Source organism: Triplophysa rosa, unplaced genomic scaffold (assembly GCF_024868665.1).
Source record: "Triplophysa rosa unplaced genomic scaffold, Trosa_1v2 scaffold481, whole genome shotgun sequence".
Taxonomy (NCBI): domain Eukaryota; kingdom Metazoa; phylum Chordata; class Actinopteri; order Cypriniformes; family Nemacheilidae; genus Triplophysa; species Triplophysa rosa.
This window is the reverse complement of record NW_026634488.1, coordinates 13,755-35,877: the sequence shown is the minus strand read 5'-3', so window position 1 is coordinate 35,877 and position 22,123 is coordinate 13,755. Positions and strand designations below refer to the sequence as shown.

General features: G+C 42.6%; 2 protein-coding genes across 3 annotated transcripts; both read left to right on the top strand.

Annotated features, from left to right (window-relative positions):
- Positions 1-1,114: 1,114 nt before the first annotated feature.
- LOC130550927 (protein Hook homolog 2-like) lies at positions 1,115-10,138 on the top strand. Of its 2 annotated transcripts, none has more exons than XM_057328457.1 (22): positions 1,115-1,260; positions 2,365-2,447; positions 2,720-2,792; positions 2,887-2,937; positions 3,221-3,353; positions 3,502-3,569; positions 3,862-3,924; positions 4,015-4,095; positions 4,514-4,677; positions 4,776-4,916; positions 5,122-5,338; positions 5,407-5,517; positions 5,604-5,685; positions 5,949-6,015; positions 6,687-6,824; positions 6,989-7,076; positions 7,694-7,728; positions 7,914-7,996; positions 8,225-8,328; positions 8,417-8,524; positions 8,613-8,684; positions 8,836-10,138. In XM_057328457.1, exons 1-22 carry the CDS (start codon positions 1,216-1,218, stop codon positions 8,959-8,961), a joined length of 2,133 nt encoding a protein of 710 aa, XP_057184440.1. In that variant the 5' UTR covers positions 1,115-1,215; the 3' UTR covers positions 8,962-10,138. The 2 variants fall into 2 exon arrangements, with proteins under 2 accessions (XP_057184440.1, XP_057184441.1); XM_057328458.1 differs by having other exon boundaries at positions 1,116-1,260; positions 5,122-5,323.
- A 1,742-nt stretch (positions 10,139-11,880) lies between these two features.
- Positions 11,881-15,961, top strand: trir (telomerase RNA component interacting RNase). The gene is made up of 3 exons (XM_057328456.1): positions 11,881-12,598; positions 12,764-12,841; positions 13,854-15,961. Exons 1-3 carry the CDS (start codon positions 12,308-12,310, stop codon positions 13,959-13,961), a joined length of 477 nt encoding a protein of 158 aa, XP_057184439.1. The 5' UTR covers positions 11,881-12,307; the 3' UTR covers positions 13,962-15,961.
- The last annotated feature ends 6,162 nt before the right edge of the window (positions 15,962-22,123 follow it).

The window sequence follows — 22,123 nt, the reverse complement described above, 5'->3', positions numbered from 1 at the left end:
GAAGAGAGAGAAGAGGAGAGAGAGAAGAGAGAGAGAGAGAGAAGAGAGAGGGAGAGACAGAGGAGAGACGGAGAGAGACGAGAGAAGAGGAGAACAGAAGAGAAGAAGAGAGAGACGAAAGAGAGAGAGAGAGAGAGAGAGAGAGAGAGAGAGACAGAGAGAGAGAGAGAGCGAGAGAGAGAGACAGAGACAGAGACAGAGAGAGAGAGAGACAGAGTGAGAGAGAGAGACAGAGTGAGAGAGAGACAGAGAGACAGAGACAGAGACAGAGACAGAGAGAGAGATAGAGAGAGAGAGAGAGAGAAAGGAGAAAGTGAATACAGTGATGAGAGGTGCTGTGTCATAGCAGATGATTGACAGCTCCTGAAGGGATGGAACAGGAAGTGACAGACGTCAGGTGAAGGTGTGGTCCTGAACAAGTAGGTGTGTGAGATGGATTGGGTCAGAAACAGGAAGTGTGCTAAAGATATCAACTAGTCAAGAAACACACAGAGAGAGAGAGAGGGAAATAAACACAGGTCTATGTATGCTGTTATGTAAGATAACAGCCGTTATTTGTTCAGATTTATGTGGTTGAGAGGAAAACCAAATATACATAAAGAATAAACTGTCCAGTTTAAAATGTATTTTGTTGTTAATAATAATTATTAGAGTGTTGATTTAATAATTACAACACCAACAATAATCACAAAATGTTAAAATGCCATTATAAATCAGCTGTTTACAATTAATTAGAGTTTCACATCATGTAGTGTGTTTTGGGGTCTTATTCCAGTAGGATTTAATGGTGCTTTATTGCTTCCGATCCCATTATTAAGAGCAAGAAGAAGAAATCCAGTAGCGCGCGCGCTCAGCGATGTTCAGTCATCAGTGATATTCTTCCATCTAGTGGTCACACGACAGATGACAGCTTTTCGTGTTTAGATAACTTTTGAATATATTGAAATACTATAATATGCTATGTAACGCTATATAAGTATGATCAAATGTAAATAATTAAAACGTAATCAAAATGTAGCTCAAAACCTTTTATTTTAACGAAACAAAAACAGAACGACGGTCGCTCTGTTGCTGTAGCGACGAGCGTCCTTACGGAAGCCCGCAGGGGTCGGGCTAAACGCTCGCGAGGTAAATACGTGTACCGGTGACGCGCTGTTCTCGTGAACGCGCCTGTTGCAGCGCAGCTAGTGTGTGTAAACAGCAACAATCTACAGAATGAGTCTAAACAAACATCAGCTGAGCGATTCTTTATTCATATGGGTAAGAAATAAACTCTTGTCATTCGTGTGCGCGCGTGTGTTCGTGTGAGGAGAATGAAGCGCGTGCGTGTGTTAGCCTGTTAGCAGCAGCAGGTGCAACTTCACTTTTAACGTTACTTACTTCAGTCATTTGATTCAATTTAACAATGCTTTTTACACATGTCACGGAATAGATCCTTTAAAAAGCGCTTTATTGAGTTGTACGTGAGTGTTTGTGACGCGTTAAACTCTTATGTAACTGAGCGAAGGTCTTTAAAGTGCGTTGGATCGATTATATCGGTTAAAGTTTTCAGTCTCCAAATAATCACTTTAAATACATGTAACAGTTACCAAACACACGTGTCCTCCTTAAATAAAGTCCTGAAGTCATTGACTTCGTTCATGTTTATTAGACTTTAGGGAATGGATAAACTGTAGTAGATACTGTAGTATGCTTCAATAGAAAACACTGCAGTGGAACATGAAACGTTTCGACCAGACCTGTTGAACCAAGAATCCAGGTTTTGTGTGTTTAATAATGTCCATCTCTCTAAAAGGCCGTGTGTGTGTGAACGGGAAAGAAAAAAGTCAATAAAATGGCCATCTTAAAGGGACACTTCACCCAAAACTGAATATTCTGTCATCATTTACTCGCCCTCGAGTCCTTCCAAATCTGTCTAAAAGTCTTTGTCCTGATGAACACAGAGAAAGATATTTGGAAGAATGCTTATAACCAGACAGATATTGACACCCAAAGAAAAAAAAAAAAAAAAAAAAACCAAAATAAAAAAAAAAAAAAAGAAATAATAAAAAAAAAAAAAAAAAACAAAAAAATAAAAAAAAAAAAGGAAAAAAAAAAAATATAAAAAACAATGGGAGACAAAATCTGTCTGGTTATAAGCATTCTTCCAAATATCTTTCTCTGTGTTCATCAGGACAAAGACTTTTAGACAGATTTGGAAGGACTCGAGGGCGAGTAAATGGTGACACAATTGTCATTTTTGGGTGAAGTGTGTCCCTTTAACGTTGTAGTTGTGTTTGTGACCATGATTGAATCATTTGGTATTATAGAGGAGTTTGGGGTTCTGTGATTGAAAATGAAACATCGTTCTTTCTCTCTCTGTAGCTGCAGACGTTTCAGGTGCCGTCATGCACCAGCAAACACGAGCTGACCAGCGGACTGGCCATCGCACATGTGCTCAACAAAATGTGAGTGTGTGTGTGTGTGTGTGTGGTTGTGAGTCTCTGCACATGTTTGTGATGGAACGTCGACTGTTCGTAAGACAGCTGATATGGCAGATGGTGTAAATGTCATGTGCGCATGGAACATGTCAACAATGTCAGATATGGCACCTGCTCATCGTTCACTGTCAAAATAAAAGTCCAGTCAATGTTTATTAGCCTTCATGTGGTTCCCAGAAGAAATGAAATGTAAAGTCATGCCGGTTTGGTGTTTGGTGTAACACGTGTGTGTCCGTCAGAGACCCGTCCTGGTTTAATGAGACATGGCTCAGCCGGATAAAAGAGGAGGGAGGAACCAACTGGAGACTGAAGGTATTGAATCTCAGCTGAATACAGTAAAGTTTGGGGGGATGTTTCAAGGTGTGGTGTGAACGTGTTTGACGTGTCTGTTTGTGTGTTTTGACAGGTCAGCAATCTGAAGAAGATTCTGCAGAGTATTCTGGAGTATTATCATGATGTGAGTATGATGGGTCTCAGACCGAAGCGTCACGTTCTCTTTGATGCAGAAATGGATTGATTGACGGTTCGCAGGAAACAGGGCCTCGTTTGATGGGTGGAGCTTAGTGGTTGTCTCTGATTGGTTTCAAGTCTGTCAGTTGCGTGATTCACAATCATTTATGAGAACTTTATAATAAATATACACGTTATGTTCCAGAAGCATCCGGAGGTTTGATACTTGATCATATTTGGGTGTTTTGGATCGGTGTGATGCGTGTTTTATTATGTGTGTTGCGTGTCAGGTGTTGGGTCAGCAGGTGTCTGATGGACACGTTCCAGACGTGTGTCTGATCGGCGAGATGGGCGATGTGAATGAACTGGGTCGTCTGCTGCAGCTGGTTCTGGGCTGTGCTGTCAGCTGTGAGCACAAGCAAGGTGAGCCGGAGACGACCGGACGAGAACACCCATCGCGTATAACCGTTTTGGTTTTGTGTGGGGAAACAGACAGTTTTATTTTGTTCTTCACGTGAATGGGTGTGAAGTCAGCTTGCTCAGTGATGGAGCTCCGATTTCTCCTCTACAGAACACATCCAGCAGATCATGACGCTGGAGGAATCTGTGCAACACGTGGTCATGACGGCCATCCAGGAGGTAAACCTCACACCGTCATTACAGCTCATTACAGTTTGTCTGCTCTTCAGTCAGACTCTGAACACTCTCGCACGCACAGACCGTAGAAACGGAAATCCCAGAGGCTAGCTTGATAACGTTAGCAAGACACCACCCTGAGCATCTATACAGAACATCAGGTCGGAACTGATTCTTGAAACGCGTTTGGCTTCAGATTGAAGATTGTAATGTCGTGATGAATCTCTGAGCTGGTTGCTTTAAAGCTCTTTACTGAAGAACCTCCAGAATGACGTCAGTTTGTTTGGTTTCTCAGCTGCTCGCCAAAGAACACGTGGAGGCGGGAACTCCGGAGACGTACGGCGACTTTGACAATCAGGTCTGCCCGTGTGTGGAATACCGTTTGCTTTTTATGTAGTTGTGTTTTTAATGTGTGTCCTCTTTTTGTTTCTGTCATTTCGTCCTTCAGTCCAGAAAATATTACTTTCTGAGTGAAGAAACAGACGATCGAGACGACTCGTCTCAGCGCCGCAGGGAGCTCGAGCAGCAGGTGAGAGTCTCTTCCGTGGTATTTTTTGGACAGCGAGACTTCATGCAAGCCAATCACAAGAGATCTAATGCAGTGGTTCTCAAACTTTTTGTGTAGAGTGCATCGCTTTGCGGCCCCCCCAAATAAAGACTTATAATCTTAAATTTAACATTTTTATTTAAACAAAAACATATTCGGTTATACAATGCTGAAACATTAATTCTTTTGTCGGGTGGTCTTATTTTGTTTGATTGCATAAAATCTATGATCAATTTCTATATTTCATAAAATGCCACAAAATCTGTGGCCCCCCTGGATCCATCTCGGGGCCCCCCCAGGGGCCACGGCCCCCAGTTTGAGAACTACTGAAAATGAATAAGTGTTGTCGTGGCAACGTGAGTTGTCAGCACATTGTTGATCTGAGCTGACTGTGTTTCAGGCGTCTGTGCTGATGGAGGAGAAATCGTCTCTTCAGTCCGAGCTACAGTCCCTGCGCGAGCGTCTGACTCGCTGCGAGCCGTCTGACGTCTCCTCCACCGTCACCAACAAGAAACTGCTTCTGCTGCAAAGTCAGATGGAGCAACTGCAGGAGGAGAACGACAGGTGTGAGGCCTCTCGTGGAGCTCCGCGCTGGGGCCCTCTGCACTTCCGCATTCTGTTCACCTCAGAGTAGACCGCATGAAATGTGCGTTTGTGTTCAGGTTGGAGAGCAGCCGCGATGACGTGCGGCTTCGAGCCGATGTTCTGCAGCGTGAGGTGGCGGACCTTCAGCTGAGGAACGAGGAGTTAACCTGCCTCGCTCAGGAGGCTCAGTCTCTCAAAGATGAGATGGACGTGCTGAGGTCAGTGATGCACAGATTCAGTTCTTCAAAAGATCTTCTTTCGTGTTCCGCTGAAGAAAGAATCTCGTGCGGGTTTGAAATGACTAAATTTGGGTGGACTGTCCCTTTAAGAAGGCTCTTGATGCTTTTGCATATAATCTGCATCGTGCGGGCGGTACACAGGCGTGTCAGACTGCAGCTTTCGTTCTTCTCATCTGTCCATCAGGCACTCGTCTGATCGCGTGAGTCGTCTGGAGGCCATGGTGGACACGTATAAGCGCAAGCTGGAGGATCTGGGAGATCTGCGCAGACAGGTGCGTCTGCTGGAGGAGAGAAACCACATGTACATGCAGCGCACCTGTGAACTGGAGGAGGAGCTGCGCAGAGCCAGCGCCGTCCGCACGCAGCTCGACACCTACAAGAGACAGGTCACAGCACAGACGGTGTGTTTGAGCGCGTGATGTGAAACACTTGCTGTATGAATAATTGAAAGACATGTTTTGTGTGACAGGCTCATGAGCTCAGCGCCAAACACTCGGCAGAGGCCATGAAAGCTGAGAAATGGCAGTTTGAGTACAAGAACCTCAATGACAAATATGAGACGCTTCTGAAAGAGAAAGAGGTGCAGAACGCCATCAATCCTGAGTGTTTGTTTGACAGAGAGCGTGAAAACAGTCTGCTGATGTCTGTGTGTGTGTGTGTGCGCAGAAGCTGATGGGTGAGCGGGACGCATTGAGAGAGACCACTGAAGAGCTGAGATGTGCTCAGGTCCAGCAGCAGTGTTTTACAGGTCTCGCACACATCAGCGTCGTCATATAAAACTCACGCAGACACATTCTCATCGCGGTGTAATGATTGTGACACAAATTCTTATGATACCGAATACTTACTATGTGTAGGTGCATTTATTTGTGGTGATTGTTTTCATAATTCATTACCTTCTGATGAATCCTATTGGTTAAACCGCCAACACATGACCTGCGTAAACATGTATGTTTTATTGTTTGTCTTTAAGACGTTCTCTTGTGGAACTCGTGTTTGTGTGATTGGTAGATTCTCTTGCGGGCGATTCGGGGGCGGTCGGGAGTCTGGCGTCTGAGATCATGCCTGCTGAGTTCAGGTCAGTAAGTGTGACAGAGGATTGAAAAGTGAAGTCGGGCTTTTAAAGGCGTTCATTTCTTTCTCTTCATAGAAAACTTTGCGTGTGATTTGTTTCATAGCGAAATATGCGTTTTACGGTTTAACCATAGGGTTGTTCCGATTGACCATACTATCGTGTATCCACAATCCTCAGACCTATCGGCGATAGCTGATTCCCTGCACGATAGTTGGCTGTTTGCCAATATATGTTGCAAATCAATATTACAAAAGCGCATTGCGCAGCGAGAGAGAGTTTATAATGTGCGGCCTTTGAGTTTTCAGCGCGAGAGAGAGCTTGTGATTTTCCTCGCAGGAATTGCTTCTGTTTTTGTCCACAAATCCAGCTGGTCATAAATGCGTAATTGCCCCGCCCCTCGATACTATCCTGTATCGGCGATCCACAGGCTGGCGATAGAACGATCTGACTGTAGAGAATATCGCCCAACACTATTTAGCCATGCGGGTGATCTTGTTTTATTAGTTGTACGTTCTGTCGGTTTAGTTTTATGCCGTCACTTTAATTAGCAAATGTCATCTTGTCCCCTTTACTTCACTCTAGTGACTTTATTTTGCTGCGTATCTTTTGCATAACTGAGTGAACTTAAGCACTTGACATTTTGAGTAACTGATTGTTTTCTGTGTGTGTGTCAGAGATACGGTTGTGCGTCTGCAGCAGGAGAATAAGATGTTGTGTGTTCAGGAGGAATCATACAGACACCGACTGGAAGATCTACAGAATCAGCTGGAGGAATCGCAACGCTCCCGCAACGCACTCGAGACACACAACAGGTGTGTGTGTGGTCATTTACTATCATTTACTACATCACATCCTGAACACAAGATACAGTGTGCGTGCGTGCGTGCGTGCGTGCGTGTGTGCGTGCTAAATACATATTTGATAAGTGTCGTCTCTCTTTCTTCGTGGTTGTAATGTCTCTCTCTCTCTGTGTCAGGTTGAGTCAGCAGCAGATATCAGAATTACGTTCTCAGATTGAAGAGCTGCAGAGAGCTTTACAGGAGCAGGACAGCAAAACTGAAGACGTCAGTACACACACGCGCACACACTTACACAATGATTCAACTTGATTTCAAGAATCGAAAACGGATTCCTCACATTTCGAATCAAATGAAATTAATATCAGCCTAAGATAATCACGTTTGTGAACTCTGATGGGAAATCTGCCTCGGCAACAGCAGATCCAAAAAACGGAATCATCAGAACTTAAAGGACCGCACTGCTGGACACTAAACGTCGAGTTAAACTGTGAAGAGAACATTTCGGAGGTTTAACGCTTTCATTTTCACTTTAGAGTGACTTTGAGTTCTTCCGACAGTCATTTCCATGTTTGTGGTTAAGTTTTCTTATGTATCCTCACTGCCTGACGGGTGTATCTCTCTCTCTCACTCTGATTACTGATGATAATAATTGAACTCTTTGTTTGCCGTGATGAAACATTAACACCTGCTGATTTGTTTCTATCCGCCCTCCTCGCCTAATCGACCAATCGTCTGCCTCAACAGGTCATTGTAAGTATTTCGCTTGTGTTGTATGGACATATGCAGTGCTGTGTGAGCTGAATTTTAACTGACAGTATGTGATGAGCACAACGTATCATCCCTTACCATAACCTTCATATTCATCATTTCTCTCTCGACAGTCATCGCTGTTAAAGAAAAAGTTGGAGGAGCATTTGTGAGTGTCTCTCTTTTCTGCTCTTTCATTACAGAGTTCAGTTCTACACTTCACAAATGTTTTTTGAGTCAAATAAATAGTACAAAAAAAAAAAAACATATTCTGTGTTGTGATTGGCTGATCTCTGTGTCACATTCATGTTAGATAAAGGTCCAGTTTTTCATGACGACGTTCTGTTTCTGCAGGGAGAAGCTTCATGAGGCTCATTCTGACCTGCAGAAGAAACGAGAGGTGATCGATGATCTAGAACCACGTGTGGACAGTAACAGTGAGTGAACCGCACACACACACACACACACAAACCAGCAGCAGGTCAAAGGTCATTCTGATGACCAACTCGCACACACATGCTTTAACTGAAGAAAACCACGCTGAATTATACCTCATGAATACGAAACGAATTTCATACAATTAATATGGTATCATAATGTATAAATATCATATTTACAGCACTATTTCTTGTTGGAAGTAATTTGTTGCTGTGCGTGTGTGTCAGTGGCCAAGAAGATTGATGAACTGCAGGAGATCTTAAAGAAGAAAGATGAAGACATGAGACGCATGGAGGACCGATACAAGAAATATGTGGAGAAAGCTCGCACGGTCAGATCTCACACACGCAATCAGTCTAATCACACACACACATACTGTCTGGTCACACATGTACATTTGATCTGTGTGTGTGTTTTAGGTGATTAAGACACTGGATCCCAAACAGAAGAATAACTCGGTTCCTGCTGAAGTTCAAGCCCTGAAGAATCAGCTGTCAGAGAGAGACAGAAAGATACAACATCTGGAGGTGACGCACATGTATACACTTCTAGCAGTGTGATGTGATTCTTTGTGTTATTTTGTCGTAATACTCTGGTGTGTGTTTGTGTGTGTAGCATGATTTCGAGAAGTCACGCTCCAGACAGGATCAGGAGGAGAAGCTCATCATCTCCGCCTGGTACAACATGGTGAGAAAACGCACAGGATTTGTACTTTAACTAGGACACAGATTCTTTTTATTCTGCTCACACCAGGAAACTGAACCTGTGTGTGTGTGTGTGTGTGTGTGTGTGTGTATGTGTGTGTGTGTGTGTGTGTGTGTGTGTGTGTGTGTCTCAGGGAATGGCTCTTCATCAGAAGGTTGCTGGAGAGCGCTCTGGTTCAGCTCCGGCTCAGTCTTTCCTGGCACAGCAGAGACAGTCGACACAAGCCCGGAGAGGACTGGCCCGCCTCCATCCCAGATAAACACGCACACACAGATGAATCCATGAGCTCCGTCCTGGAAACGCACCTCTGTCAGTGGCCTTAACGACGACACGGGGAATCTGATCGATTATTTCTCTTTTAGCACTTTCTCTGTCTGAGAATGTAGAAAGTCATGAGTCCGTCTCTGGAGTTTAGAGGAGTTGGTATTTAATTGTCTTTTAGATGGATTTTTTCTTCTTGTTTGTTTTTAGTCGAGTCGCAGCGTCAGGACATAGTGCTCTTTTATTTTCGCGTCCGAGCATCTTACCTGGGCGATATGGAGGAGATGAAGGAAGTAGGTGGACCTGTGGTGGGTTTCATTATTATATATTTTTTTAATGTATAGTTCGGCTTGGTTATCAGGGTATGATGCGTGTGACTTCAAACACCCAGTGCCTTTCTGAAGACTTCAACATCTAGATCCATTAGAATCATCACTCTGCTGTCAATCATCTTTACGATGCATCCATGTGAATAGCTCCCCTTTAAACAAATCCTGTTAAAACAGAAGCGCTGGAAACTGGGAGATGGGAAGCCTTGAATGCGATGATCAAATAATGCGAGGTGTTCTACGCGGTTCATTATGTTTGTCATTAAATGTGAGCTGTTTTGTTTTTATGAATGAATGTGAAATTGATATGCTGGACACTAATCCAATGACACTCCGTGAACTACTGAAGTATTCGGGATTCCTGTCAGACATGAAAACTGCTGCTGCTTTATCATTTTATGACGTTTTTTTTGACGTAACATCACCAAAGTTTGCTGCTGAAGGAGGATGTCTGAGGTTTTATCAAATCATCTTGAATGGTGGACACTACACTGGACACAACACTACTGTATGTATGTCAGACACACTCGTTTGATGTTCTTTTTAACCCTTGTCAGTCCAAACCTTAAGGTTTTTCACGTCTCATCAGAGATCTGTAGATGTGAGTTTGTTGTGTAGTTTTTCACTGTCTGTCTAATGCTGAAGGTGTGAATTGTTTTTCACTGTTGTTGTTGTTCATGAGTTCTTGATCTTGTTTTGTTTTCAATCACACGTGTTCTTTATGGACTGATGAGGGTCGGTACTGGACATATGAACCATCCTCTTGCCGTCTTACTCTTTGCACTACAATTAAAGACAGATTATTGGTACAAAATATTTGATGTGAGAACTGTGTGTGCTTTTTGTGTTCGTTTAAAGTGTTGGATTCGGACAGGCTCAAAACAGTTCGTTTATCTACGCATGTAGAAATATCCTCATCAAAGATTAGATTAGTTCAAAAGAAGAATTATTGAAATGTGGTTTATAGGGTGACATTGTGAAATTCGCCGATGGCACGACGAGTCGGCCTACAGAGAGGAGGTGCACAGTCTGACACACACTGGTGTAAGGAGAACCGTCTCTTGCTCAACACCAAGAAAACCAAGGAGCTGGTGGTGGATTTCAGGAGGCAGGACAAGGAACACAGCCCCATCACCATGGACGGGACACCTGTGGAGCGGGTAAACCGCTTCAAGTTCCTTGGGTTGAACATCACCGACGATCTCACATGGACGGTTCACACTGATGCAGTGCTATGGAAGGCACACCAGCGCCTCTTTTTCTCAGGCGCCTGAGGAAGTTTGGGACGAGCCAAAAAATCCTCAGAACCTTTTACACCTGCACAGTCGAGAGCATTCTAACTGGCTGCATTACCACCTGGTATGGAAACAGCACCATGGTGTTGTGGGAGATGAGCTTCCATCTCTCCAGGAGATCTACACCAGCCGGTGTTTGAGGAAAGCCAGGAAGATCATCAGGGATTCCAGCCACCCGAATCACAGGATGCTCTCCTTGCTGCCTTCAGGCAGACGATACCGGAGCATCCGGTCCTGCACAAACCAGCTGAAGGACAGCTTTTTCCCTCAGGCTATTAGACTGCTCAACATCACAAACTCATTCACTCCACACGCTCACACTTCTTTTTACCATGCACTACAGTTTCATGGACTATAATGCATCATGCATTGCACCTCATGCAATAACCATCCATTACCAAACTAACATATCCATATCTGTACTATGTGCACTGTATGGTCTATCCATTATACATACACGTTCATGTGTGCACCAGCATATTTAACATGTATGTTCAACGTCTAATGTGTATATTGTGTATATACTGTCCATATGTGTATAATGTATATTGACTTTTTTGTACAGTCTGTCTATTTATACTTTCGTCTGCACTGCATACTTAAATCTGTAAAGTCATACAGTTGTCTGTCCAACTGCATTCTACTTTGTATGGAGTACACACCCAAGACTTTCACTCGCAACACGTGGTGATGTGACTAAAAGTGAGTTGAGATCCGTCCTTTTACAGGGTATGCATGATGTTCGATTAGAGAAATTACACACAACAAAAAATGTAAGCGATCAAGTATATACAAACACAATATTTAATGTTTGGGGCAAATAGTGTTTAGGAGCTTTGAGTAGGCTATATTGAGAGAAATGACAACGGAACATTCAAACACGTGTCTTCCTACAGGTGGCGCCAAAGTTCCGTTTACCTGCGTTCACATTTCAAGATCTTTGTACACTGGATACCAAAAATCTTTTGTGTGTTGATGATTGATATCGGACATTTGAATATATTCTTCATGGGAAGCACTCTTTAAAAACTCAACAATGAACTGTGGGTAATGTTGTCCAGCGCGGAGAAAAGTAACAGAAAGGTCATACATCTAAATCGCGGGACGCCTTTCAAGTGTTCCAGAAAAACAGCGTTTGTGACATGATATATATATATATATTTCATAGCCTATATATTTTTTATTATTTTGTGTCGAATGAACCTTCTCATCAGTCTCATTTTACAGACGCTGCAATTCTTCATCCGGCCTGCAGGCGTCAGCAGCGCTTACTCACACACACGAACACTGACCGCAGATGAAAAACAGCATGGCGGAGAGACGCTGAAACAAAACAAACCCGTGCGAAAAAACCCGTAATATACGGCGATCATATAGCGATTTAATCTATAATCTGCCGGATCTGAGATTATTAACACACATGGACTCGTTGATTTACTAACCGCGCTGTTTTGTGTGCTTCTGAGGTGGTTTTGTTTCATCTGGAGACGCCGCGATACTCTGCGCTTTTTCGTTATACAACAAACGCGGGTAATGTTTTATTTCCATCTTTGTTAGAAAATTCACATTTAAATCAATTTAAAGTATCAATAGAGCGCGTTGAGAACGCTCGTACCAGAGAAATATTTACATTATTGCAAACAACCGCCCCGTCTCGCTCAAATCACAGGGGTGAATACAACACCTCTATTTAAGATTTTAATTTGGAATCAAACTCGAGATGGAGAAAAAACATCATCAATCAGACAAACATCGCCGCCGTCGTCGTCATCATCATCATCAGTCGTCCAGCAGCAGCGAAGAGTCCGGCGGCAACAGCCCGGCTCACGGTGCGCCCGCTGCGGCCAACGCGTTCGCCAACGACGGCAGCTTCATGGAGATGTTCAAGAAGAAGATGGAGGAAGAGGAGAGAAGAAAGAGAGAGGCTGAAGAGGAGGAGGAGAGGATGAAGAGTACTGCTTCTGCAGGGCAATCCTCACAAGACCCGAAGCCCTGTAGCGTGACTAACTTTGTAAGGGGCTTTGAATGGCAGTGGGCCAGATCATTGCATTAGTGTAACATTAACACACACACACGCACACACACACACATGAATACAGAGCAGTGATGGGTCTGTTCGGGTCCTGGCCGCTTCCCAAAGCCCGTGTAATGCTCTCAGTGTGTTCCCTTAACTCAGGTGGGCAAGCGGAGAGGAGGAGCCCGGATGACCCTCAAGACGGGAATGGTGGCCAAGAAACAGAAACTGGATTCTGAGGTGAGTATATATTAGAGATACGACTGTATTCTTTATCCCGTAATACAGTGGCAGTGCTACGGGTACAGTGTACACTTCTAGGGCTGTGACGGTGACCGTGACAACCGCACCACCGCGGTGGTAAAGCGCCATGACGGTGGTGAGCTGCCACTGGCGGTAGTGCACGTCACTGTGACAAATATAAGTGTAATAAAAATGAGAGTTGTGATCAGGATTGCTATTGGTAGCCTTTCAGTTGTAGATGGTTTCATTTAAAATATTTGACATGAACACAAATGATTGGCATACGTTTCCGTTGGTGCGTCTGAGCGCGGGCCTGCACGGAAAACCCAGGTTACTCTGCGGGTTCTGGATGGATTTGCGCATTAAACATGAACAGATGTTTCATCCTCATTTATTTCAGATATCATATGTCAATTGCAAGTATTTAACAATTTCAAGTATTTAAATAAGGTCTATATTTCTCTTCCACTCGTCATGTGGTTGCTACATGCAAATATAATCATATAAATATTATTTCTATAAGTAATATATAATTCCCAAACACCGCTGTTGATTTGTCCATTAAAAAAAAACTGCCACCATCACAGCCCTATACGCTTCAGTCATATAATCATTACTCTGTTTTCTTACAAAACACACAAAAACAGACGTCATCTCTCTGATGTGGGATTGTGGGATACAGGAGTGTAGGGGGGTGTAATGATACACTGGGCTTACAATTCTGTACAATACTATGATATTACAATATTTTATTAACAATTTTCGTAAACTTAATTTTTGGCTAGCATGACCACAGTTATAGGTTTGTATTCCAGGAAACGTGCTATTAAAATTGTGTTCCTTGACTGCACTTTTAAGGGTATAGATATAAGTTGAGTCATTTTAATGCGGTCCTGATGGTAATGTGTCAATCACGAAGAATTCGGAATGACCCAAACTTTTTTTTTTTTTAATAATTAATACGAGGCTTTGTTTTGTATGTGTGTGTGATTTATTTCTTGTGCCCCAGGCGGAGGCGGGAAAAGGAGACGCCTGGACTAAATACATGGCAGAAGTGAAAAAGTATAAAGCTCATCAGTGTGGAGACGATGATAAAACCAGACCGCTGGTCAAATAGACTGAACTGCTTCAACACCCGGGAGACCCAGCATCTCTCCACACTGCCACAACATCATTACACAAACACACATCACTTCTCGTTCAGTCCTTCTCCTTTGTCCTTTTCTTTCTCGGGGTTGAGTTTTGTCGTGTACCCTTTTGACTGTCGGACTTGCATATTATTTAGTCTGTGGCATTAGAAAGACGAGATCTTATTACACCTTATTGATATTTTGTGCTCGGTTCATTTGGTACGTGAATGTGACCTGATCAAAGTTTGTGTTTAAAAATTGTAATTAAACTCACATTACCACACAATGTGTTCAAGGGGTTTAAAATCCCCACGGAATCCCATCTTTATGTATGTGATGTAAAGATGATATAAAAAAGGCTTTCACAACTCAATATTACTTGATGAATTTTTAATTGTTGGATTGCAGCAGCTCTGAATGTATCCAAACAAGGCCGCGTCTCTACGGTATAGTATGCAAACAAGAATAGTATGTCTGATGCAGTATCTTAGTCAGCTCCCTATTCATCATGACATTGACTGTTCAGTGGCTTTTGTTAGAAAAATCCTTCAGGTGCACTTCAGCCAACCGGGTTCTCTTTGCAGACATGCCTGTGCCATCTGCACATGGCCACTCCATCAACCACCACCAGAATAATATTTCAAAATCAAACAAAGCTTTATGAAGGTTTACACAAAAGCTTTACACGTTAAAAACCAACGTTTATTAGTTGAAAAGTGTCTTACCTGATTGCATTTCTCTGTATGAACTTGCAGAACAGAAGCATCTGAAAGACAGACGAATTATTTTTGTTACACTACAAATATGCATTTTTCAAACGTTATTTTAATAATCATTACGTCACGGATATCAAATTTAGTGAAATAAAACACCAAAGTTCACGTCAGAGGTCCTGTATGTCGCTACTGCTGTACGCACGCTGTTCTGCAGCGCGTGCGGTTGTTTTCACATTCAGCGGGCGTATTACAGTTTCTTATCTTAGTTCTTAACGTAAGTTATGATACGTTAAATTAGGATGTTTCACAAATCTGTATTACAGAAGCAACTTAACTTGATTTGGGATTCCTATCTTACAAAATCGTATCTTATCTCCAGTTAGGGAATCTTAAATTGTACAATCCCAGCAAACAGAACGTTCCACTAACGTTAGTTTTTGGTTCCCTTTTGGTTGTTTTTTGAGAACCAAAAAATAACGTTCTATGAACGTTCTTTTCCGGTTTTATTTTTGCAACCAGAAAATAACGTTCCCAGAACGTTGCAGGCTGTTTTTTTAAAATAACCAGAAAATAACGTTCTGGGAACCAAAAACTAACGTTAGGGGAACGTTCTGGGAACCAAATATTGTTTGCTGGGATCAAGCTCGGCAATCCACTTTCAGGTCTGTTACCAAGCAACCAACAATGCTCGAGCTGCTGATGAGGTAACAACGTTCCCTGATAGTTATTTTTTGGTTATTTTTTGCAAGAAAACAACGTTCCCTGATGATTATTTTTTTGCAACCAGACCGTTATACTGACCAAATTAAATAAATAAATGTGCCCTTTAATGGCTGTAAATAATAAGCTAGTTAAGCTAAATGAGAATACAATCATATATATCCATGTGTATTTCTTTAGTGTGGATGTCTGTTACCTGTATGCGCTCGAGCACGTGCATACTCCGCTCTGCTGCGCACTCCCGTCATTTAAAAATTAACGGTCATTTCGTTTTACCTCACCCACTAACACGTTAGTTTAGCGGTTTATTTATTTTTTTATTTAAAAACGTACAGATTTGAGAGTAAATTTATATTTTCGTGATTTTCGATTGAATAATTTGACACATCTAAATCAACAGACCATGATGTAAGGACTGAAACTCAGGGCTTTTGATTGTTATATCTAAAGACGGAGCCGCGCTATACTTCTGTGGTGAGACAAGAATATTGTTAGCCTGAAGATGATTAAATGTTTATTCTTCTGTCAATAAAAATCTGCTTTAAATATTGTGTTGAAGTCATTGGCTATTTTATTTCAATATCTATTGTGGCCAGGGGGTAAAAATTAAACCTTTCTGTTGTGTTGTCATATTTGTGTATGGCCCTTTAAGAGATTTCTGTCCCGTTCACGCGATGCGGTGCGCTGACTCTTTGTGCGCATGCGTGGCTCCGAGAGACAAACGTGCCGTGGTCTGTGTGTGTTGCGTGTCATCGCGATCTGATGTTATGTGTAGTGGTGGCGAGATGAAGCCCCATGAAGCTTTGAAGCTTTTTAACCAAGTGGTTCACAAAAGGGTTCATTTCTGGAGGCTTCATTTGCTCACAATACCATCTGGTGGCCAAAGAGGGTAAAACAAGCAGATACATTACAGATGGGCCTGATGTTGTCTGTGATGCACTGTATTTTGCACCAGTTAAGGCTAAGAAATAACGGTGAAGAAAAAAAATCAATTTCCACACAGACTAATCTATTTATATGAATATAATGTGTATTTTCTGGTGTTATATAATATATAACATAACTGTGTAATTAACGTATTGGCTTGAAATAAATGTGTGTAAATCAATTATTTGGTCATAATAGGCAGAAGGGGTAATTATTCTAAAACTGGAAAGTGTCTGGTTTCACTGGGCAGAGGGCAGTGAATGTGCTTGTGGTACTTGGTTTATATAGCTGTCAAAATGTAAAAAAAAAAAAAACATTATTAACTGAACATTAGAAATTTTACAAACAAAAGTGGCCTGGCACAAAAGAGCAAATGTCGAAATAGACATCAGACAAGCATTACAAAACAAAATAAAACAAAATAATAATTATCATATAGCTTTGTAAAAACTGCAATTATTAACAGAATAATGTCGCGGCAAGATTCGAACCGCTTACTGAACCACTCGGGCGGAAGCGAGGGTTCAGACGTCATCTATGACGTCATTGGTCTAAAGCGATACAAGCCTCGATACGCGCTTCATTGAAAGCTTCCGGGATTTCTCGACACACGCACTAGTTATGTGCATACGTGTAATTTCGGGTAAATGTCTTTGTGTGTGTTTATATACACCAATATATGTCACATGTGGGTCATATTGCTCTGTCTAAATGTACGTTTGATGGTAAATGTTAATAGATGCAGTGGATCGGGTGTGCACATGGCGAGTGAACCTCGAGGTGAATGCTAGCGAGCATTTGGGTATGCAAGTTTAGTTCGGGTAAAAGATATTACTGCCATGTGTTCTTTTCTTTATAGCATATGCCTCTGTTAATGTCTTTGTAAGGAGAATATGTATGATGATTGTACAAGTGTATAATGTTATGTCTTAATGTAGACAAGAAGCTGGAAACTGTAAATCCTTCTTATGCACTTTATTAACAACTCTAGTAGTCGGCATAACATGCAGGCACATGCTCAGTATATCTACTCTCTTCTTCTTTCTTCTCTCCCCTGATAGCACACATACATCTGGCTTACGTCTATTTGACATCTGCATTTACATCTGCAAGACATCTACAATACATCGTTTGCTCATCTGCAATACGTCTCAGAGATGTCTGCTGTCAGACGTCATATAGACATCTAGAAGATGTCTGTAAGATGTTTATGATTTAGAATGGATGTACAACAGCTCTTTCTAAGATGTTTAGCAGATGTTTTTACGCAGCAGATCTCCAGATCTTTAGCAGACGTATTACAGACGTTCAGACGTCTCCGAGACGTATTGCAGATGAGCAAACTATGTATTGCAGATGTCTTGCAGATGTAAATGCAGACGTCAAATAGACGTAAGCCAGATGGATTGTGCTATCTGGGGCATCTCTGTGCAACTCAAGTAGATCGAGTGCCACCTATCGGTACATTAATATAACATCACATATAATATAATGTGTTTCTGTTAATTGATGGTAACTTTGTGATATGGATGTAAAGTGGCTAACTAATGTGGTTTCATCTTCCATGCGCAGCCACTACCGTATTTTGTTTCTGTTTGTAACAGTTTTTTTTACAATTTCTTTTGTTTCACCGAGATTTAACCTGATTGAGTTAAGAATGTTTTCTGTGTGCTGATTCTGCATTCAGCCGCAGGTGTAGGAACTAGATTTCATTTTTGTAAAACTCATAGAAACCTTTTTGTCCCAAACCTGTTATGTTTTTTGTCTTTTATTTCTTGTTGACCCCTTTGCTCCCATCGACCACTGTAATACTTGTTTGTAAACGGCAGTCAGATTAAACCCCAATAATAGAACATATTTTTGCCTGGGTGTGCTTTATTGCTCTTACACCTGGTTACACTATAAGTCTGATGTTGAGGTAACGTTAGGCCTACACACAGTGTGGTTTTATTAGAAATTACATACTGCGCTGTTTAAATCGAAAATTAGGCTACTTCAGTAATGAAAAAGGAATTTTTAGGCTAATAGAAGAATCTAATGCGTTGATTTCATCCTCCATATTGTGTGGGATGATGTATTTTACTTATTTTAATTAGATTAGATTAGCGATGGATAAAAACACAGCATGGATGTATTCATTACTGACATGTAGCGAGGCCAAACGAACCCGAGAAAAATATTTTAGGCTAACGTTCTGGGAACGTTCCCTTAACGTTAGTTTTTGGTTCCCAGAACATTACGGGAACTAGAAACTAACATTCTATTTCCGTAAAGAACTTTCCTGGAGAACCAAAAACGAACCTTAGAAAATAACGCTCTGGGAACCAAAAATTGTGAGCTGGAATGTTTAGTCATCTCTTTCAGTAAATATCTGTTTTAAATCCTCTATATGGACTAGTTGCACGAAGCCGCCATATTAGATTTTCAATCAGCGAGTGTGGGCATTAGTATTTCCGGTGTTACAGCAAATTCTGTGACCCTAGGGGCCGTTGTCAGTGTCAATACGGCTCTCACTAAATCCTTCGTGTTTCGAGTCTGATGTCATCACCAGCTGTGTTTTTTTAGGCAAGTTTAATAATCATATGTAGTTTAGATACTTTAGGGTTAGGGTTTCGTAAGACTCGAAACAGCAAGGATTTAGTCAAAAACAAGCCACACACCAATGATTTAGTGAGAGCCGTATTTGCACAGTGACAACAGCGCCTACTAGGGTCACAGGATTTGTTGCAACACCAGTCGTATTACAGTGTATGGGAAAATAAGGACTTTTGGCCATTAAATATGGGCGTTTTTTAGATAAAAATAAGAAACTGATATATCAGTGATATAACAGAAAAACCTCTTTACAATGCTGAGTACCTCGTTAAACCAACACAACTTGATATCACAAAAAAAAGACTTTCATTCCCTCCTGTTTATTCTATAATCCATGCAGTTGTGGTTAACCAAAATCCGTATGTACAAGTCATAAATACATAAACCAGCATGTGCATTGTACATTTCCACAGAGATTACTTTGTTTTGACAGTTGGGGGACTAAGAAAAGCATAAAAACCATGTATTTCCTCTTTTGATGTGAAACGGCTACACACGCTCTCTCCACACCGTGAGCCTGACTGCGCGATGAATGGAATACAAACGCCACCTGATCATGACTGTATTAATACTCTTTCACAGTAAGACACGACAAATACGCAAATCACAGAAACTCTTCACAAAGAACACACATGATTAATCCCAACTGTAAATGATGCTGGTGCTGTCTGACAAGGAGTTTCACTCTTGCCCACAACGCAGAGTATTCCATCCGTTTGACTTTAAAACCAAATAGGCTATAGAACATGTAACGATGAGTGTGACGAGGGAGGCGTGACGAGAGCCGTGGGAGGAAGAAGTGAGGCCGGGACGCGATTGATAATGAGTGTCAGCTGGGCGTCATTCCGGCCTCGTATCTCTCACGGAGGAGCGGAAGCATAAAAGGACGAACGGCAGGAGAATACGGCGAGAGAGGACCGGGCCCGGAAGTGTTAAGTTTTGTTTATGTTCGTGTGGCCGGCAGTCGTCCGTGAGGGGCTGCCTTTTTACTTCTGTATTATTGTTTGTTTATTTTTCATTAAAGTTTGTTAAATGTTTGCCGGTTCCCGCCTTCTTCCTTCCGTTTTATCGAGCTTTGTTACAGTGGTGCCGAAACCCGGGAGGAAGAGCCGTGAGGGGGTCTCGCGGTGCTGCGGAGTCGGGCAGCGTGGACGAGAGATGTCCGCCAACGGCTTCCCGAGGCGGTGGTGCTGGAGCGTGTGCCCAGATGGGATGAAGAGCTCGCTGCCGTGTGCCTGGGTCGAGGTGGGGTGGCTGCCATCTGAAAGGGAGCGGAGAGGTTAGCCGTTTGCCAGCAGTTGGAGGAGCCACCGCTGGCCGCCAGGACACTAGGGCCTCGCTGCCGCACCCCTGGGTCGAGGTGGGATGGTCCGGGAGGGAGCGGAGGAGTCAGCCCCGCTTGCCTTGGGCCGGAGCCTGCTGCCGTCTGCCGGAAAGGGGAGGAGCAGGAAGCGGGAGACTCGCTACTGGCTGCCCTCAGCCGGAAGGGGCGGATGAGGCGCGAGCCGTCCACCGAGCATCCAGTACCACCGCATGGCACCACAAGGAAGAGCCTCTCGGCTGGCTGAGGACCGAGCGGCAGCGTGTCGGGGAACCGGACCAAATTGTTTCTGTTTTTTTCAGAAAAAAAAATTCTGTTTCCTCTCTCCCCTCTCTCGCCCCTGTCGTTGCTGGTGCTTCCGTCTCTGTTCTCTCGTCTCGTCTGTCCATACCCCCAGGCGCTGGGGCCGTTGAGACTGGCCCCCCGGGGGGGAGTAAGCACAGTCTCGTGGGTGCCCCCGGCCTGTGAGGGGCGATGGGGGTATGTGACGAGGGAGGCGTGACGAGAGCCTTGGGAGGAAGAAGCGAGGCCGGTCATTCCGGCCTCGTATCTCTCACGGAGGAGAGCGGAAGCATAAAAGGACGAACGGCAGGAGAATACGGCGAGAGAGGACCGGGCCCGGACATTAGTTAAGTTTTGTTTAAGTTTGTTTATGTTCGTGTTGCCGGCAGTCGTCTGCGAGGGGCTGCCGGCTTGTTACTTTTGTGTTTATGTTTGTGTGGCCGGCAGTCGTCCGTGAGGGGCTGCCGGCCTGTTTTATTGCTGTTTATTGTTTATTTATTTTGAATTAAAATGTTTGATTGTTCGCCGGTTCCCACCTCCTTCCTTCCATTTTATTGAGCTGTATTACAATGAGTTAAAATAAACCCTTACGAAAATTAACCATGTTTTTTTGTGGTACAAGTGTAGTAACCATGTTTTTTTGGTGCATTGATTACTTGGGGCAAAACAATGGTTTCACGACATCGTACTATGGTTTTTACAAAATAAAGGTTTTCAAAACATGGTTATTTTTGATATTTTTGTAAGGGAAGACATAAAATGTATATCTACTAGCAGTGTGAGCAGTGAATACGAGTTTATTGTTGTTTTGCTTAAAGATGGTAAAACATCACCAGCCTTTTTTGCTGTTCTATCCAGTTGTGTTGGCTTAACGAGGTACTCAGAAATGTACAGAGGATTTTCTGTCATATAACTGATGTGTCAGTTTCTTATTTTTATTAAAAAAAACGCTCATATTTGCTAGCCAAAATCTTTTTTTACCATATAGTGTAATACGAGCGGAAATACTCCTGCCCACACTCGCTGATCGAAAATCGAATATTTGGCTTCGTAAAATGTCTGATTGTGATGTACAGTGCTGTGTTGAGTTTTATAATAGGTATACTGTGCTTTACACTGCGTTCCAAATTATTATGCAAATTGGATTTAAGTGTCATAAACATTTAATTTTATATTGTTCAATTAAACTTATGGGTGGTATTGTGTCTCAGTGCTCTTTGGATCACTGAAATCAATCTCAGACACCTGTGATAAGTAGTTTGCCAGGTGAGCCCAATTAAAGGAAAACTACTTAAGAAGGACGTTCCACATTATTAAGCAGGCCACAGGTTTCAAGCAATATGGGAAAGAAAAAGGATCTGTCTGCTGCCGAAAAGCGTCAAATAGTGCAATGTCTTGGACAAGGTATGAAAACATTAGATATTTCACGAAAACTTAAGCGAGATCATCGTACTGTGAAGAGATTTGTGGCTGATTCAGAGCACAGAAGGGTTCGTGCAGATAAAGGCAGAATGAGGAAGGTTTCTTCCAGACAAATTCATCGGATTAAGAGAGCAGCTGCAAAAATGCCATTGCAAAGCAGCAAACA

Coding starts and splice junctions, on each gene's coding strand:
- LOC130550927 (XM_057328457.1), top strand. CDS start 1,216: ATGAGTCTAAACAAACATCAGCTGAGCGATTCTTTATTCATATGG. Junction 3,354..3,501: donor CAGCTGTGAGCACAAGCAAG/GTGAGCCGGAGA, acceptor TCTCCTCTACAG/AACACATCCAGCAGATCATG. Junction 4,917..5,121: donor GATGAGATGGACGTGCTGAG/GTCAGTGATGCA, acceptor TCTGTCCATCAG/GCACTCGTCTGATCGCGTGA.
- trir (XM_057328456.1), top strand. CDS start 12,308: ATGGAGAAAAAACATCATCAATCAGACAAACATCGCCGCCGTCGTCGT. Junction 12,599..12,763: donor CCTGTAGCGTGACTAACTTT/GTAAGGGGCTTT, acceptor CCCTTAACTCAG/GTGGGCAAGCGGAGAGGAGG. Junction 12,842..13,853: donor AACAGAAACTGGATTCTGAG/GTGAGTATATAT, acceptor CTTGTGCCCCAG/GCGGAGGCGGGAAAAGGAGA.